Raw genomic sequence first — 19,861 nt, 5'->3', positions numbered from 1 at the left:
GCCTCTACGTCATCAAGCCACCGTGCTCGTGGTCTGCCTCTACGTCATCAAGCCACCGTGCTCGTGGTCTGCCTCTACGTCATCAAGCCACCGTGCTCGTGGTCTGCCTCTACGTCATCAAGCCACCGTGCTCGTGGTCTGCCTCTACGTCATCAAGCCACCGTGCTCGTGGTCTGCCTCTACGTCATCAAGCCACCGTGCTCGTGGTCTGCCTCTACGTCATCAAGCCACCGTGCTCGTGGTCTGCCTCTACGTCATCAAGCCACCGTGCTCGTGGTCTGCCTCTACGTCATCAAGCCACCGAGCTCGTGGTCTGCCTCTACTTCATCAAGCCACCGTGCTCGTGGTCTGCCTTTGGGACATCTGCCTGTTTGGTTTTTGACGGTGAACAATTTTTGCTCCTCAGTTCTCTGACATTCTTTCGAGGTGACCTGCCCAAAGTCATCTTTTCCCTTTTATTTCTGTCACTATAGCTGGTATATTTCTTGGTTGGTGCGAATCCTCCATCCTGTTTCCTCATTTGTAGCAACATACATTTTTCTGAGGATTTTTCTTTCCCTAGTATTTAGCAGACTTTCTGTGTTTTTTTTTTTTGGTTTGTTAGCGTCCAGGATTCGCTTGCATAAATGACTATAGGTCTTACGATGGTTTTGTAAATTGTTTTCTTTGTTTTCTTGATATAAATTTGCTTTTATGTTTGTGTTGTGTGTTATAGAAAGCCCTGTTGCCTGACGCACTTCGTTCCTTTACTTCTGACATTAGTAATTTTAATTTTTTGTTCTTCTGCCTGATTTTGTGACTTTCTTATTTACCAATAGGTATATAAAGTATGTTACATATAATCTTTATTGTGTTTTTTTATGTACATAAAATGTAAATAAAGATCACTATGAAGAAAACAAAACAAAAAGTGATGTTATGATTTAAAAGACATGTATTATAAATAAAGGACTTTAAGCTATTGATCAAAGTAGTGTATTATTAAAATGCTAACTATTGTAAAAAGACGAAAGCTTAAAACCTTTGGCCACATTACAAGTGCCAGGTAAAAGAAGAAGAGGCAGACAGAAAAAGCGATAGGAGGACAACATTAAAGAATGGATGGGCCTGACATTGAGAGAGGTTCTAAACAAGGCAAAAAAAAGGGAGGAATGGAGAAAGACGGTCGACAAATCTTGCCTGGTGCCCCAACGGTCCAACAGACTAAGGGACAGGTAAAGGTAAAGGTAAAAAGGTAATTGTATTATTAAAATCACAAAAACATTACAGGTACGTCAGTAAGTTCACTGTTGGGTTAGCAAAATATAAAAATGTTGGTTTTTAAATATCCCAAGATAAAAACTACCAATAACCACTATCCTATCTCCTTCCATACAAGAGCCGCCCAAAGATCCTGAAATTAAAAATCCCTGTCTTCACCAGGATTCAAGCCCGGGACCCCGATTCGGAAGCCAAGCGCTTTACAACTCAGCCCCCCCCCCCCCAACGCCTAATCTCAATAAAAAATTCCCATTTCTTTATAAAACATGATTTTGTTCTTTAGCATAGCTTTAATTACAGTCACAAAGTTGAATAAATGTAAATTTAAATAATGTCAAGTCAGCGAATATGAAATCCACTAAAAATATCCACAGTGAGTACAAACACACAAATAAAATGTAATAAAAATGTAATGAACGTTTACAAATAATTCAAGATTGCATGACATGAAGGTTTTGGTAAACAAAGCGCAGTTGGTGATGATTTACAGTAGCTGGTGGCAATCATCATACAGCTGAAATAACATAAGCAAGACTATGTTTGTAATAGACATCGTTCTATCTATCTATCTATCTATCTATCTATCTATCTATCTATCTATCTATCTATCTATCTATCTATTTATCTATCTATCTATCTATCTATCTATCTATCTATCTATCTATCTATCTATCTATCTATTTATCTATCTATCGATCTATCTATCGATCTATCAATCTATTTATCTATCTATCGATCTATTTATCTATCTATCTATCTATCTATCTATCTATCTATCTATCTATTTATCTATCTATCTATCTATCGATCTATTTATCTATCTATCTATCTATCTATCTATCTATCTATCTATCTATCTATCTATTTATCTATCTATCTATCTATCTATTTATCTATCTATCTATCTATCTATCTATTTATCTATCTATCGATCTATCTATCAATCTATTTATCTATCTATCGATCTATTTATCTATCTATCTATCTATCTATCTATCTATTTATCTATCTATCTATCTATCTATCTATCTATCTATTTATCTATCTATCTATCTATCTATCTATCTATCTATCTATCTATTTATCTATCTATCGATCTATCTATCAATCTATTTATCTATCTATCGATCTATTTATCTATCTATCTATCTATCTATCTATCTATCTATCTATCTATCTATCTATCTATCTATCTATCTATTTATCTATCTATCTATCTATCGATCTATTTATCTATCTATCTATCTATCTATTTATCTATCTATCTATCTATTTATCTATCTATCTATCTATCTATCTATTTATCTATCTATCTATCTATTTATCTATCTATCGATCTATCTGTGTGCCTCCATGTCTGTCTATCTTTTTATCTATATTTACGTACCGGTTCTCCATGTTCAGATGCATAACTTAAAACGACTTCCTCGATTTGTTGTCCATTGGGATCATAAATATGGCATGTGTCGAACGGTGGGCTGGAAATCGGAGGAAAGAAAGAACAAACTTTATTATCAATTCTGCATTATATACTCTTGTTTTTACAACGACAGGTACACTAAATATATATTTATATCTTTGGATACTAAACAATGCTATTACTTAAGAACCCAACTGTGTAGAAAAAGTGAAATCTCACCACCTCTTATTTTCACAGTGTGGAATGCGCTCTGGACTGTCGCCTATGTAGTTCAAATTCTACTAGTCACCATTCCGCAGTTCAACGGGAGGTATGAGCTAGTATATAATGATCTTTACTTCTGAAGAAACATGTCAAAGTTATAAACAAATAAAGATAAATATTTCTGATAACAACCTTGACATCGTATCTTTGCGTTTATTCGTGATTGAAGGGGGAAATTTGGAAAGGATGGGAAAAAAAAGTTTTGGTTATGTTAAATGATTTGCCCAAGTATCTTAGATTTTTTGATACTGCATAGTTCTCAATTCACAAAATGTCACAACCCAATCCCTTTACCATTAACTCTTTCTCTCCGTACTTATTTACCATATTCTGGTGGAATCAACGCTGGTATCGTCAGTTAGGAGAGAAAGAGTTAAGATGTAGAATACATAAATTACGTAGAGTTTTTAACGTCCACAGCTAAGCTATATTTTATCTGGCTTAAAAACAACCCTAATGTGAGGTATGTCAGTAGTGAGGCCAAAATATGACATAATTACATATCAAATGAGTACTTCAAGCCAATCTTTCTAGCAGAAGTCTATAAGTTAATTACAAGTTATTAAGCCACACTGTCCGGTCTTTAGTTAAAATTAAAAAGAGTGATATATCCCATACTTACATATAAAGATGTAGAGTAACTGCTATGGTTTCGCTATCAGGATTCGACATTTGATGACTGAGGTTTAGGCCTATGAACGATGCATTGAAACAAAAAAAAATAGAACAACAAATGTTGACAATATAGTAATAAAACGTGTTTTCAAAATCGCACATGTAAAATAAATACATTTTAGCTTTTATGTAGCGCTACTTTCATGCTTATGGCATGGTCAGAGCGCTTTGGTCCAATCTCAGTTGTGGAGGGGGTGGGGTATCTAGGAGAAGGATTTCCTAGGCCAATAGTGCATTTTATTTCCGAGTAAGGCACAGTGTTTTACTACTGTAGCTTGGTGAAAACACTCAAAATATATATTTGGCACAGCTTTTACTGTTACAAATACACAATTTATGAACAGCTTAAAACTGTAGTGGTGATATTTGCTCTTAAACTTAAAAGAAAACATTTGCGTGGATTTTTCTCACTCAAAGTTGAATTGTTTTCAAAAATTTTAAGACTGTCCATATAGAAAAACAATTGAAGCACAAGTATAATCAAAGCAAAAACTGAAGTTAAAAAACAATGTACCTAAGCAGACATTATATACAGTATATATTATTATTTCTAAAATTTAAAAATTTTTTGACTGAACATCTCGTAGACAATATTAAACTATAGAGGAAACTTAGCCTTTATTTTAGAAGCTTTGTTTTCTTTTTAAACGGCAAAAAATAACTTGACATAAACGTTGCCCTTGTGAATAAATCACCGAATCCGTTAAAGTGACAAATCCAGGAATCACAAAACATTAAACACAGATATTTTATAGGTGTGTGATTTCAATAGATATGTGTAAACATGGCAAAGTTCAACTTATTAATTGTATAGGCCAGTGTTGCCCAATCATGCGTGCCATTTTAATTTTCAACACTCGTGTCGCGGGCCACAACAATGAAAAGAAAATATGAAACAGAGAATAAACCAGTTTAAATAGTTTATTACATATCTATGGCACTACTTACACTCACGTAATATGGATTTATCTGTTTTATTACTGATAAAAAGTTGGTGTAAGCCTTCTCCATTAAGTGCTTTAAAACATTTTTATAATCCTTAACCCTTGTTTTCTCCCGTTTCAACCAATTTTATATAGTATTGTACCACTCGCATTGATACCAAAAGAACACGGACCTAAAGGATGCAGTAATGATGCCCTGTGTTGCACACACAAGGTGTCAAGGATACGGCCAGCTCAAGACAGCAGAGAAATTGTCGAAGAACCAAAAATAACTGTCGACTTTTGTCGCCCAAAAAATTAAACGTTGTGTTCTTTAGAAAAAAAAACACAACAATATGAATATTAGAATACACGAGATTTGAATGAAATCCATCAAAGTTCTAATCCTACTTAGGGAACAAAATTCAACTTTATTTTCTACACTTTGTTCCGGATGAAAACATGTCGCCGGTCAGATCCCATCACTGGTCTAGGCTATCGATTTAAAAAAACAGAGGAAATGGTCACACAGAGAACCTTACGGTTACGGTCTTAAAGGGGGCTAACTTACTAATCATCAGATCTACATCGAATCGTAAAAAATGTTGATCAATTCGACTAGAATTTCTACCTACTTTCTAGATAGCAAACTTCTCCCTCATCATACTCTTTGTCAGACTTTTGACTCTGTTTCTGGAATTGTATTTCCCGAACTCTGCCTTGCAACACCTACGTAAAGGAAATATTTATGGAACACATATTTAGAAAAAAAATTCTGGATTGTAACTTTAGAACATAATAAACAATTTTTTAAACTTACAATTAAAAAAAAAATTATAAAAGAAAATGGCTAAAAAAAAATGTTTAGATCAAACAAGGTATATAAATCGTGATTTGACTCCGTCAGCTACTCGCACAATCGATATTACCCATCAGGCAAGCGGGTATGGTGTAATTGTAAAATTATTAGTAGTTCTTTCACTATAGGGACATTATATGGACTTGTAGAACTAGATCTAGACTTCTTATTTAGAACAGTTAAGATCTAGTCTAGATCTACTTCTAGATTTAGAGTCTAGATGTAATCTACATTGTACGTAAAAATATAAACAAAGCTTAGATAATCTATCAATAGACTTTAAGCAACTTTAAATTGAATAAACAACTCAGTTATCGATACACTATGGCTGACTACTGACTATGCTTTTCTCTTAATAACTAATGAATGTTAGATTAACCTTGCCCCATTTCTCGAGCCAAATTAAGTGAATTTCTTTTTTACTGTGAAAAATTATAACGGTCAAACTAGAGTTTTCCCTGTGTGGCCAACAAGCTAGTAATTCTATTTTCTGCTATGTACATCGGCTGATTATTTCTAGGAAAATCGTTAGAGCCGTTTTTGAGATCCGCGTCCATGTTCCAGATTCTATGACGTTCTGACTTGATAGGAAAGATATTGTAAAAAATAAGCGAATTAATGAATAAGAATAAACCTTGAAATAACAGTCTGATCCATTGTGATCATGAATTGCATTGTAATGACCAGGTTTCCAACAAATGAGAATCAAACGAAACTTCCCTGGCTCATCATGAATTAGATTTCTACTGTAACTAAACAATTGAAAGGAAATAAAAAAATGTAAAAACAAACATTTTATAAATTGTAAATGGTCAAATTCATTTTTAATTTGATTTAGTATTAAACTTTATGTATAGTTGTTGAAATATGGATATACCTTTCAGAGTCCCTAATATATGCGTATTTGGACCATTCGCTTTTAGGTATGCAAGACGTCTTTAAAAAATCATAGACCTCTTTATTAGTTCTTTTCACTTGAAGATATTGTATACAGTTTTGAATGCTATGGAATCATTACATTAGCATATGAAAGAACTTAAAAAAAATATGTAACGACATTTAAATTATAATAAATCAACTGTAAATCTAATCATGTGAAATTTTAAAAAAAAATCTTTTATGTTTCATTTTTTAAATTACAAAAACTGAACCGTGTCCACACCTTTTAAACAGACATTCACTCTTTTATTGATTCGGACACAATTTAGTAAGTTCAAACACTTTAAAGTAGAAAAAAACTATAAAAAAAAATTATATCATATTATTATTTATTTTTACCTTCCCTTGCAATTCATTACCTGTGAATGACAAACAAGAAAAGGCTAAGCATTTCAAAGATTAAGGATGAGTGCAGTATTCAGAAGATTACACAAATTGAGTTGTCATAAACTAATTCAGATAAAGCAGTTGTCCTCCGCCCTAGGTCTATTTAAGTTTTTATTTCTCGTTTTGCGTTTGCTTAGGTATATATATATATATTTTAACGGCTCTGTGTATCTGGGCTCACTGCAAACTGCACCACACAACACAACCAATACAAAGAACTTGACAACTCAGGGCTACTACTACAGTTTTATGTCTAATAAATTACAGCCAAGGCTTTCACAATTGGCAACACGTAACGCTGACAGTATAATTATTTCACATTCCAACGTATTAAATCTGTAACTTTGTATCAGCTCTCCGCCTCTTCCTAGACTTGCACTCGATTCTAAAATATGAAATTAAATATCATTCTTGAATTAGTGTATTTTAACCATTTTAACATAATAATTATAGAGATATATAAGATTGCTCAAAAGACATCTGAAACATTTTCAGAAAGATTTTATGATTTTTTCCCAAAAAATATTTTTAGTAGAAATAATTTACTAAAAAAAATTATTATAAAACCATTTTTAAATTCAGAACCGACTTTACAAGAATAATCATTTTTAATACTTCTTTCTAACTTAAAATAAAACTTAAAGAAAACTTTTTTCCAGGAAAATTAGAGTTACGTCAGACACATTTGGAACCTATAATGTATAATAATTTTAATAATGCTTGCGTCATTTAGATTGCTGAAGCAATGTGTGATTTATAAATATTTGTTCATACACAACTCGTCATTCTGAGCCATTGATTTTTGTGGTGATTTTTGTGATCAATTCTTAGCAAAGTAATCTCTTGATTTGGATTCAAATTCTAAGAAGCCAGTCAACATTAAGCAACAAAATGCAGTAACAAAAAAAAATTAAATATTTTTGAAAAACAAAGCTTGTATAAGAGAAAAAAACGTTAATAGCACTGCCATATATCTCTATACTCGAGGAATAAGCTCCATTTTATATAAAACAAAATTACTTAATTTCTTCTTGTTGATTAACTAATTTTATCTATTGTCTCATGTATTGTCATCGACGATGAATGGTTGTTCAAAATTTCAACTTGACCCGGGAATGGGAGAAAAAAAGTGTTAGCTTAATAAGAGGAATTACTCCATATATACATGTGCATTATTCAATAAGTAGCATTTATTTTTCATTCTTAAATACCAAATAAACTAATTAAATACAATAAATAAGATAAGTTAGTGATAAGATAATTTTTATTGGTCCAATCAAATGGAAATTCAGTTTGACTACAATTGACCACCTCAGCGTAACTACTGTAACAATAACAATATAGATGCAAATACGAACAACATTCACACACGATACACATACACATTCACAACCAGCGCTTTATGAATTAGACTTCTATGAACTTCTCGATGACGACAGATGATCTTGTAACACTCTGACCAAAGTAGATAAAGGAGTTTTTAAATCTTTCTGTTTTCGTTCAAATGGAAAGGAGACGACCACTTCGTTCAGATGTCATCTTATGTAACAGTGGTTTAATGGGTGCAGGTCGGAATGTCTGAAAATCTTGTGTTTTGGAAAGGCAATTTTCATGAAAATGTTATTCAAGAGATGGTAGCTGTCTTTGAGTGATATACGATGCTTTTTAATTAGTCTATGTCCTTGTGCCAGTGAAGTATTACCATACCAGCAGGTGATGGCAAAGTTAATTAGACTGCTGATGGTTGCTGTATAGAAAAGTTTAATATTTGTTTTGTCGATTTTTATTTTCCTTAGCTTTCTAAGATAGAAAAGTCGTTGATGAATTTTGGTGTAAGGTTTGACAGTGTTCACTCCATTTCAGTTTGTTGTTGATGGTTGTATCTAAGTATTTATATTCTTGCTATTGTTCTACAGTTTGGTTGTTTATCTGAATTTCTGCAAGATAGCCTTTATGTTTTCTAAAATCTATTATCATTTCTTTAGTTTATTAATTATTATTATTAATTAATAGATTGATTTTTCAATTTATTCATGTTTTGTTAGTCACAAAATTTTTTTTTGAAAATTTCAACTTGATCTAAGAATGGGTGTGGGAGAAACGGCGTGTACAAAAGCCTACCAGACATACAAGAGTGAGTAGATATAAGCTTTTGTAAAAAGAAAACAGTTTTAACTATATTTTTGTTAACAGAATATTAAAGAACACTATGAATGAGTTATGAAATAATTTTATTACTATTGAGCATGAAATAACCAAATTAATTTAATGATACATTCTGACTTTCTTAACGTTCAAATTTTGATTAAAAACAAATAGTTTGATTATACACAAGAATATATTAGATATAACAGCAACGCAAAATACATTTGTGTATGTCAAAATGATAAAGAAAAATAGTTGACTATCAAATCTGAAAGAAAATATATTGAAAGAAAATATGTAGACGTGACATTCAGCCCTGACAACAATGAGGTTCAGTGCGAACATACTGCTCCTTGCCATTACCAGTGCCTGTTGAGGTGCAAACATACTGCCCAGTGCCAGGTCCAGCCAAAGTGTTGTAATCACCCTGTAATACAAGTTTGTCAAACTCTATGTACACTTAATGTAAACTGACAAAATCCAGGGATAATTCAAAAAAGTTTTCTGTTGTTGAAATTATAATGATTTGTCTTGACTAGATCTATGATAGACAAATAATGATATAAGAAATATGAACCCACCGTTGGCTTTCCATGAATTGACGCAAACATCATTTCTGCACGAACTTCCAGACCCGTGTCTTCTACAAACCAGGAGCATTGCTTGAAGGAAGGTCTAAAAAAAAAACAACAACAACGAACCAAAATGTCTACTTTCATTACTTAAGAATGATCCAAACACATTTATTTGGCAATAACATCGAAATAATATGCACTCACCAAATTTTTGTCCTGTGCCACCCCCCCCCCCCATATCCGAATTTAATTTTCGTACATTTTTTTTAAAAGAGAATACTGTCTTCTAAAAAAAAGGATAAATGTTATTTCTTGAGTGGTTCCGTTATCTATTATTAAGCAAATCTTGTGCATATAATTGTACTCGCGTACATTTACGGTTTACGTTTTGACGAAATATAATCTAATATATATATATATATATATATATACTAGTCATATGTTACCCTCGGCCCGCGGGTCTCAATATGCGTGTCACTGATATAGTACATTAGAATAGTTTGTGGGAAGCGTGGTCAAGAGGCTGAGTACGCTTGAACTTGGCTTGGCTTGGCTACCTATGAAGGGGGCTCGAGGCTCGACACCAGACTCGAGTTGAGCTGTGTTTACTGAGCACCTAAAGGCAGCACGGCAACAAATGTGAATGAACCATAGCGCTCTGAGCATTCTATACGCATTAAAGTAGCGCTATATAAAAGCTATAATAATAATTAAAAACAATTAAACAAAATGATAATGTTATAAGTAAAGCAAATGCGTGAATGTAAAAATGGTTTGAATAGTGCTATTAAAATAAATAGCTAATCGACTTATTTCCATTTTTGTTACAAAAAGATTAGCTTGCATATATATTGAGATCTATAAATCTAGAGTCTAATATAGTTTTTGACCTAGATTAAACTTAGATTCATTTGTTTAAATTAAGTAAAATAATCTACTTTCACTAAACATTCTTGATCTATCAATTTAAGATTGTATGTAAGGTTCAATAAGCGTATTAATTATTTTACGTTAATATATTTAGATCTAAAAACGCGCGAATCTAATTGTTTAAATAACATTTTAGTTTAATTTTATGTAGGGGGGGAAGGTGTCTTGGTGAAGGTTTCCGTGCTGTCTTTAGGAGCTCTGGAAACAGATCAGCGCGAATCGGGTTTCGACCTCAGTTTTGGTCTCTCAGCAGCACATTTTGAGGAGAAAGAAACGAGACATGGACTGGATATGACTCAGGATTTGAATCATCAGTGCAGTTTGTGATACAATTTAGCACTGAATAGTCACGACTTCTACGACTAGTACATTGTATACAGTATAATGAATATAAATAGATTTTAAGTGTGATGTCTAAGTTCAGGGCCTGGAGACAGATTTAGAATTCCTTGAGATAGATTGAAATTAACAAGTGAGGATCTTAATGGCTGAAAACAGGTTTAAGAACAAGAAAATATAAACAAGCAAAATAAAAAAAACCACAAAGCTTATCTAAAGGTAAAGAACTCCGCTTTTAAAACTATATCTAATAAAAATTATTTCCCTTATTTAGTATCATACAAACCAATTAATTACCAATAATTAATTAAGTAATTGAGTATTTTTTTTTATATTGATTCAGGTTTATCCTGGTATAATAAATTATTGTTCAAAGATTCAACTTGATCGGAGAACGTGTGAGGGAGAAATAGCGTTATAAATTATTTAGAGGACCAAACCCAATAATTTTAGCCATATCTTTGACTACTGAGGTATTAGTCTCCTTTTTGGTATTAAACAAAATAATTAATTACCAGTTATTATGTGTCCGTTTACTTTTTTTTTTTATTGATTCATGTCTTCTCTATAGCAATAAACAATTAGGCAAAACTTGTTCCGAGATTGGGTGTGGGAGAAATAACGTGTACAAACTTTTTACCAGACAGACGGGGCAAACTGATTAAAGCTCTGCAAAAAGATACAAGTATTTATGACATCTAGACGTGGAGAGAGACGGCCATTTCTTTTGGGCTGTTGTTGGTAACACGGTGTAAACCTTTCTCGTCTTGAAACAAACAAAATAAAACAAATAAACAAATAAACAAGTAAGCTTCTACTAGCTGACAGATATATTGTTTTCTTTTCAATCAAATAAACTTTAAAGTAAACTCAGTCCATACATTATAGCAGTCTCAGAATGGTTGGTCTCCTTAAGTCTTAGAGCGACTATGGTTCATCTTGAACACTTTTTCATGTGACCATGGAGCCCTATTTTGGAGAGACACAACCGTCTACATATATCGCAGATTAAGGTGGCTTTCGTCATTACATCCACGTAACGGAGGTGAAGGCGATCAGTTTTTCTTGAGCGAGACGTGAGTTGCTCGTAAAGAATGACTTTGGGGATGCGATTGTCCTTCATCCGGAGAACATGTCCAAGCCAGCGCAGGCGGCGTAAAGATGCTGCCAAATGATCTCAGTATTGCACAGCCTCCTGCCATGTGATTTTTAAGATCCTTCGGTGGAAGTGAAATACTAACAGGCAAACTACGACCCACAGACCACTTGCAACCTTACCGAATATAGTAATGGGAGTTAATAGATTACATAAATTGCAATAAAAATGTAGATATTTAAAAAAAACACAGAAAATAAAAAAAGGAAAAAGGAAAGATGAAAGAACTTTCAATATATATATATAAATATATTGTTTAACTGTAACCGTATTTGTTAATAGTCTCTGAAATATAATGTCTTTCTGAAAAGCTGAAAATAAATAGAATCACTTCGGTAATGGTAAAGTCGTTACGTAGACATCAAATACAACTGACACTGAACAAGAACACAAGAGCTGGCATTTTATGCTGGACCGACGAAATAATTTTTGTCCTACCCTAACGCACTTTTATCTTCAACTCAAGATGTTTACAATTAAAACTCAAAAGACTGACCAGTAATGTGGTTTAGCTCATTAGCAGAGTAGATTTGTTCTTCTCTCGCTGACATCTGACCTGCTTTAGTTGGCCAATCAAAATGCTCCTCTTTTAGACTACCTTGAAGAACCTGCGAATACGATTTTTTTTATATTGTGTGTTTGTCACAAAGTTGATTCCTAACGGCCAGTTGTGACCAAGACAAGCATACATGAAAATTTAACATACTATTTACTTTTTCTCTTAATGTAAATAGAACAATCTAGTAAAGTTTGAGTCACTAATTGACACAATGACACGTTCGCTTAATGATATTGCTACTTGTATCATAATAATTTTAACCGTCTGGCCAGGGACAGACGGGCTTTTGAAAGCCTCCAGGCGAGAGTTTGGCGGAATAAATCGCTCCGCCTCCCTACAAAAATCAATGTCTACCAAGCAGTGCTTCTCTCAACCCTTCTTTATAGATCTGAGACATGTTTATTATACAGAAAGCAACTAAGACTACTTGAATGCTTTCAGTGAAGTTGATCGCGCTTCATCATGTGCATACGATGGTGGCAAGGCCGCAATGCAAACAGCGATGTCCTTACGAACGCCGGTATGGACAGTATAGAGGGACTTCTTAGTGCTGGGCAGGGACGTATCCAGTATGGGGGACGAACGTATGCCAAAAGCAGTATTTTTTTGGTGAGCTGAAAGGTGATCGACGTAACAGAGGTGCTCACGGTAACGCTTTAAAGACCATACCAGCTTGGGCGCCAACTTGCTTTAGCTGACATAGAAGAGAGCACCTGGTTGCAGCCGGCTACAGAACGAGACAGCTGGAAGTAAAAACAAAATACTTTTTCCCACAAATAAAACATCTGTTAAAATTATATTTAAAATTTGAATTTTCTTAAAAAAAATGAAGAACAAAACTGTAAACTAACGTTACTTCACCTTTAGAAAGCAGTTTGATCTCTTCGTGGGCGTGGATTTTGCCAGCACAGAATCAAGGCATTGTATTGACCAGGTTTTTCAACAACTAAATTTCTGCTGTATCTTAGATAAGAAAAAGAGAGATCTAAATGATAAAAACGTTAGACCATTAATTAGGTGAGTATAGAAAGTTAATACTACTACTACTACTACTGCTACTACTAGAAATAATAATAATAATATTTATAATAATAATAATGTTCAATTACCCTTCTGCAGGGTTGCACTAAGCATAAGTCTTCCAGTCACATTTGCTACTGCTATAATTGAGAACCAAATCCCCAACTGCATTCAAATTGCAAGTATCACATACAAACTGTTTATCTTTTTGGCTAAGAAATTCATGAAATGTCGAAGCCCTGGAAAGGTACAGTTCAAACTTTTGTGCAAGTTTACAAAGTAATGTTTTTTAATCAGCTAATGCAGCATCCGATTCGCTCATATATCAATATCACTTCATAAAATGTTGCAGAAAAAAGCGTGTTAAAAATATCATAGCTAAAGGGAAACCGTTTTAAAGCTGCAAATAAAGTTTTTATCTTTTCATATTGATTAAAAATCTACTTTAATTGCGAGCCATTTCAACAAATTATTCAAAAAGTAAAAATAAAATCTACATTTCATCTGCTGCCTGGTTCGACAAAGTTTCAAGCTCTATGTTTTACGTTCTACAGAAAATGTTCTGTTCTAGTTTAGAGCAAGCCAGTCTGAAACAGTTCTTGACAATACCCATTCTTTATATTCAAGCAACAATTTCTATCCTTTATGCTGACGTAATGCAGCTAACAGTAATAGAGACAATCGCAAGGGGGATAATTTAAAATTCTACAAAATCAATTTCCTTTTGTTGCTGATGTAAATATTGTGTTAATAACAAAGATCATTTTTTAGATGAAATTTTTCTACAAAAATAAAAATAAATAAATAAATTAAGGTGTATTATACATAGTGTCAGCTTTACAACTTTAAGATTTTTACTTAAACAAAAAAAAGGAACTGTGTTATATGACTTATGTATTTGAGTTTATAAAGGCTAGTGGATTTTTACCAACTACTCTACCCGTACTAAAAATTAATAAATGCTAAAGAAGAATTATTATGAACATCCTCTAGGAAATGCATAATTGATTATGGTATTAACCACACGGACATGTACTCTGCTACTTAACCACACGAACATGCAACTCTTCTACGTAACCACACGAACATGTACTCTGCTACGTAACCACACGGACATGAACTCTGCTACGTAACCACACTAACATGCAACTCTGCTACGTAACCACACGAACATGCACTTGTTATTTAACCACACGGACATGAACTCTGCTACGTAACCACACGAACATGCACTTGCTATTTAAACACACGAACATGCAACTCTGCTACGTAACGACACGAACATGCACTTGCTATTTAAACACACGAACATGCAACTCTGCTACGTAACCACACGAACATGCACTTGCTATTTAAACACAAGGACATGCATGTGTTATTTAACCACACGGACATGAACTCTGCTACGCAATGACACTTACATGCACTCTGCTACTTAACCACACGGACATGTGCTATGTTACTTAATCACACGTAAATGACTTTGCTACTTAACCACAAGAATACTCACTCTGCAACTAACCACGAAATACATGTGCTTTGCTACTTAACCACACGAACAAGCACTGTTCATTTAACCACACGGACATGCACTATGGTCAAAAAAAAATCGTAAGAAATGTTTGTGAAGGTCACTCAGACGTCAGGCATTCTCCATTCTGCTAGTAATTATATCTTATAAGTGTTCAGACTTGTACAATATAAATGAAGTAAATTTACTTTTTTGTTAAGATTTTCCAGTTTCAACGTGCTGTGAAATAGGGCTTAGTTGCTGAAATTTTTTTTTAATCAAACCGAATTACATTTTTATCGATGCATAATTTAAACCTCTCACCAGTACTAATAAAACATCTCCTGACACAAACACATACCTTGAACTCTTTCTGTTTTATTTTGATGGTAAACTTGAAGTGAAATCTTTTAGCAACAATAAACTGTTGTTTTTTTAGGAGATTCTTAATAAACTTTTTTTTGTGTGTATTGACAATAGTTGCGAAAAAAGCAGTTAGTGAGGAGCTAAGACTTATTGGAAGCAGACTTTTAACTTCTTAGTATTTGAATTTAATAGATGATGATGTATATTTTTTTCATTAATTTTGTTTTTCCTGTTCCTTAGTTCAATGATGACTATAATTTACTTTATAAAAAACAGATCATGCAACCATCGGTCTGATAAAGTTGAGAATCATTGACATCTTTACGCGGAATTTGTTTAAATTAAAAGAAAAAAAACATAAAAAATACTTTTTAAAAAGATAATACTTCGTTGATACAACTAAAAGAGCGCTAAGTTTTCTTTTAATCACAAAAGAATGTTAAATCTCAATAATGTCGGAACATTTTTTATCCCTCCACTCCTCCCCCCCCCCCTCTCCTTTACAATAAAGAATCCTAGTTGAGTGAATGTTTCTAGAAATGTTTACATGTTTCGGATGTTCCTTCAGAAATGAAGATAAACTAGTTCCTAGTCCAAACCTCCCGCAGAACAACGGAAGAAGGCAGTGGTAGGTTATGAACACTGGACCGTCGACACAACCGAAGGACAGTCCAAAGCGTGTACCGCACGACCAGTCTGTATAGATGTAGAACACTTTAAAAAACTCCAACAATAAGCGTTTAGATCTAGACTAAGAAGACGATGCGCAACATCTTCCGAAACCTTTAGATACTTTCGAATAATTAATACCTACACCCGGAAATACCCGAGTCTGTTCAAGATAAATATTTTCTCTTTCTCTAGCCAAATTAAATTTTTTTTTGTTTACTTTAAAATATTACGGTCGAACTCGAGTTTTCCCAGAGCGGCCAACAAGCGAGTCATTCTCTTCACAACGATTGACACCAACTGTCGAATTTCTAGGAAAATCGTTAGAGCCGTTTCTGAGATCAGTGTTCATGTTTCACACAGGTTCCAGGTTCCATGAAGGTATGAGATGAATAAAAAAAATTCTAATTGGGTTAGGGTTAGGTTACATGATACACTTTTTTTCGCTCTCACGGAAGATACTTTCTCACAGTATATAAAATCCTTAAAGACAATTTAGCACTTATTTCACCATAACTACACCTGATCTGGATGAAGTGGTCGGCTCTTCTCTGTTGAGATTGGAACACTCCTGTATTCCACTGATAGGCATGTTGTTTCAAGGTCATTGACGTCACTTAGAAGTACACAGGAGCCCAATCAAGCGTTGGCTGTGAATGTATGTGTTTGTTTCTGTTCTGGGGTTGTGTTTGTGTCTGTGTTGTTAATGGTATAGTAGTAAGGTGGGAAATTGTAGTCAAACTAAATTTCCAATTGTTTGGAACGATACAATTATCTATATATACATAATTCTCTTCTTTCCTCAACAGTTTTAAACGAGAAGAAGAAGTAAAGGAAAGATCACTCTCTTATTTCTGTGGATAGTCCACGAGAAAACAAGAGGGAGGGAGAACACGTAATCACAAAATAGCAGGGCAGGACCGTTGTAACCAAGAAATATCACTCTTTTTCTTTATTTCTACCTCACGTTGGAAAAAAAAAAGAGAGGGGGGTGTAATCTACTCTGTAGTAACTATCGAGGCGACAGAGCACGCTCAAGAGTTTGGACACCATGGAAAGATCACTCTCTTATTTTTGCAACTTGGACGGAGGGTGGTTATCCTAGGTAATATAAGAGGCGAAAAAAAAAAAGAGAAGCGGGGCGGGGGGAGTAGTATTCATCCGTCACTAAATAGCAGTACCGGACTTAACCATTGTAGAGCCCTATGCGAAACGGATTTCGCGGGGCCAAGTTTGGGTAGGGATACGGATAATAAGTGAAAATTAAGAGTTTGTATTAGATAATAAATTCGTCTTTGCATTTTATTCATTCTTTACTACGTACAGAATTACTTTACAGCCTTGCGTGTAGCGAAGTCATACAGTACATCATAAAAATTATATTTCCTACATAGATCACTCTCAATAGCAAGAATTATCAAATGTTTCAATCTGTCTATGAGAATTGTTGATCTCAAGTAATTCTTAATTAATTTGAGGCGCAAGAAGCTTCTTTCACTAGATTCCACAATTGCGGGTATTGCATAATGCCATTTTTTCTTATCGCGCGTAGGATTGGCGTTTTCCATATTGAATGATACCCCAAAAGGACAATTTTCGTCTATATATTTCAGGTGATTTGTATGAGTTTTCAAACGATTTTAATAATTTCCGGATATTTCTAGGACTTTTTCGTATATTTTGCAATTTCAGGAGATTTTCAGGAGCTCCTGGTAAATCGACAGGAGGCCGCGGGAAATCTGTTATAAATTATAAAATGGTTTAATTTAATAATTTATACACCTAGAAAAGCGTGGGTCCTATAAAAGTGCGGGGCCACTGCGGTCGCATAGGTTGCAGTGGCATAAGGTTGGCCCTGCAAATTAGCGGCGTATGCTACGCCGCCGGTCGACTAGTCTTATCTTATTTTTGCTTTTCTCATCTTACTTATATTATCTTATCTTATGACTTGTCTACATATGATAAGTACAAAATATTTTATAAATTCTAGATTTCACTTGATTTTAGTTGTGTGCGTTGAGCAGCCTAAATGTCGCATAGACTAATAACCGACATTATGTATTTGGACAGCTTATCTCTCTGGAATGCAGAAATAAAAATATATTAAGGCTTATGTCTCAAACTAGATTTTTAAAATTTAAATAGATAACGTGGGACATATTTGAAAAAGTCACCAAAGAAATTTTTTTTTTACAAAGCTTATATCAACTCTGTCTGGTAAAAAGTTTTGTACACGTTACTTCTCCGACACGCAATATCAGATCAAGCTGAAATTTTGAATAATTATTTCTTGTACCTGACAACACAAGAATCAATTAGAAAAAACCTATTGGTTAATTAACTATTGGTAATTAAGTATTGGGAATTAGTTTTGTATCTCAAACAAAGGAAAGAAATGTACTTGACTGAGGTGATATTATAATCCGAATTAGTCCCCTTTATGTGTCGCCTGCTCTAAAGTGAAACAAACTATACAATCTGGTTAGATCATAGCGTATTAAGAGATTGTGCTAAACAAAACCAAATTGTACAAATATTTATAATCGCACTGATTTATTGTTGTTGGTCTAGATCTATAACACATTAAATTACATGACTTTTTCCAAACTAATTGATACAGTCACACTTCGTATTATTTTTTTTTAAAGTATTTTTTATGTTTTTCTTGTTACGATTATATTTATTGAATTCCTTAAGCGTCAAAGCCAGGAAGATTAAGAGTGACCTACATTCGATACAGTCAAAAATCAATACTTGTCTAACATTAGATACATTTAGTGGGTGTAAGCCTACATTTCTAAGAATTAATAATTCTTTAAGCTGTCGACATAGGCCTACTGTATGTTACATAGGTATTGTACAATCAGCACTATTTCTACACCTTTCTGTAGTGTTTATTACAATTTATTTCTTAATACAGTTGCTCGTTAATCTGTGAAATGTTTCAATAAATGAACTATTTTTGTGTTATAACCGTAATGTCTATTTAAAAAGTTTTGTGTTCAAATCTTCGTGGATTTTGTTGCTTTTTTTCCTGGTAAAGTAATAGTTTCCTTTGTTTCTTTATTTTTAAAATAAAGTATGAACTAGTTTTATATCAGCTTGCGATATGCGATACGATGGTGCTCAAAATGTCTATGTATTGAAACTATTTATTCATTCCAGTGGCGTCACTAGCGTTGGTGTCACCCGGTGCGGTCAGTTAGAGTGTCACCACCACCCCCCCCCATTTCCGTTTTTTTTTCTTTAAGCCATAACACGTATACTTAATAACTCTAAACATTAATTAATTGTTAAAAAGCTATAAAAGGAGTGTCGATTCTATTTTAGAATTTCGTTGTTTATTACAATTTATCTATAGTTCAATTTTTTAAGTCGATCATAAATATGTCTTAACTTTAATTTATATTATATGTTTAAATGTTCACCCAATGTCAATTCTTTTGCTTTAATATAAACACTTTTTGAAAATATATCCGTTAGTGGGAAGCCTTGTCGAGAGGCTAAGTGAGCTTGAACTTGGCTTGGCTTGGCTACGTATGAAGTGTATTTGTAACCGGATGCCTTTATTTTCCAATCCAGAGGAATATTCATCATACGTCTTTTGATATCCCAATTTTAGGCTTTATTTCCGCCCCGTATTAAATTAAGTAACACATTTGATAAACAGTGATTTTTGGTCGACATCCTTGTATTACGATGCTAGCTAGTAGCTACTACTTCAATAGATTAAATCAAATAGATTCGATAAAAATATTTTTAAAATCATGCAGCTCGTACACGGCTGAAAGTAAGCTTTCACTTTTTGTTTGTGATATAAAGTATGCATGACGCATAGGACGTAATCATCTTCTTTTTTGCAGTA

The 19,861-nt window shown here is 33.6% G+C and overlaps 2 protein-coding genes and 1 long non-coding RNA gene across 7 annotated transcripts in view; 1 reads left to right on the top strand and 2 right to left on the bottom strand.

Moving 5' to 3' along the window:
- Positions 1-916: 916 nt before the first annotated feature.
- Positions 917-7,106, bottom strand: LOC106078700 (cysteine dioxygenase type 1-like). 3 transcript variants are annotated; one of them, XM_056020051.1, is made up of 7 exons: positions 6,680-7,106; positions 6,279-6,404; positions 6,036-6,153; positions 5,178-5,271; positions 3,567-3,636; positions 2,648-2,738; positions 917-1,774 (listed from the first exon to the last, which is right to left on the bottom strand). In XM_056020051.1, exons 1-7 carry the CDS (start codon positions 6,694-6,696, stop codon positions 1,745-1,747), a joined length of 546 nt encoding a protein of 181 aa, XP_055876026.1. In that variant the 5' UTR covers positions 6,697-7,106; the 3' UTR covers positions 917-1,744. The 3 variants fall into 3 exon arrangements, with proteins under 3 accessions (XP_055876026.1, XP_055876016.1, XP_055876031.1); XM_056020041.1 differs by having other exon boundaries at positions 6,700-7,106; XM_056020056.1 differs by lacking the exon at positions 6,279-6,404 and having other exon boundaries at positions 6,700-7,106.
- A 1,835-nt stretch (positions 7,107-8,941) lies between these two features.
- LOC129924318 (uncharacterized) lies at positions 8,942-14,024 on the bottom strand. 3 transcript variants are annotated; one of them, XR_008776301.1, is made up of 7 exons: positions 13,541-14,024; positions 13,293-13,394; positions 13,101-13,174; positions 12,369-12,480; positions 11,413-11,482; positions 9,454-9,547; positions 8,942-9,299 (listed from the first exon to the last, which is right to left on the bottom strand). It is a non-coding gene; the product is annotated as an uncharacterized LOC129924318 (long non-coding RNA). The 3 variants fall into 3 exon arrangements; XR_008776299.1 differs by lacking the exon at positions 13,101-13,174; XR_008776300.1 differs by lacking the exons at positions 9,454-9,547; positions 13,101-13,174.
- A 4,862-nt stretch (positions 14,025-18,886) lies between these two features.
- LOC106063440 (uncharacterized) overlaps positions 18,887-19,861 on the top strand; it is a 38,411-nt gene continuing 37,436 nt past the window's right edge. Inside the window, exon 1 of the mRNA XM_056019985.1 lies at positions 18,887-19,033. The gene's annotated coding sequence lies outside the window, so the exon portion shown is untranslated. The remainder of the gene's footprint in view (positions 19,034-19,861) is intronic.

This window comes from Biomphalaria glabrata, chromosome 1 (genome assembly GCF_947242115.1).
Source record: "Biomphalaria glabrata chromosome 1, xgBioGlab47.1, whole genome shotgun sequence".
Lineage (NCBI taxonomy): Eukaryota > Metazoa > Mollusca > Gastropoda > Planorbidae > Biomphalaria > Biomphalaria glabrata.
Note: the sequence above shows the minus strand (reverse complement) of the source record. Positions and strands in the feature narration are given on the sequence as shown.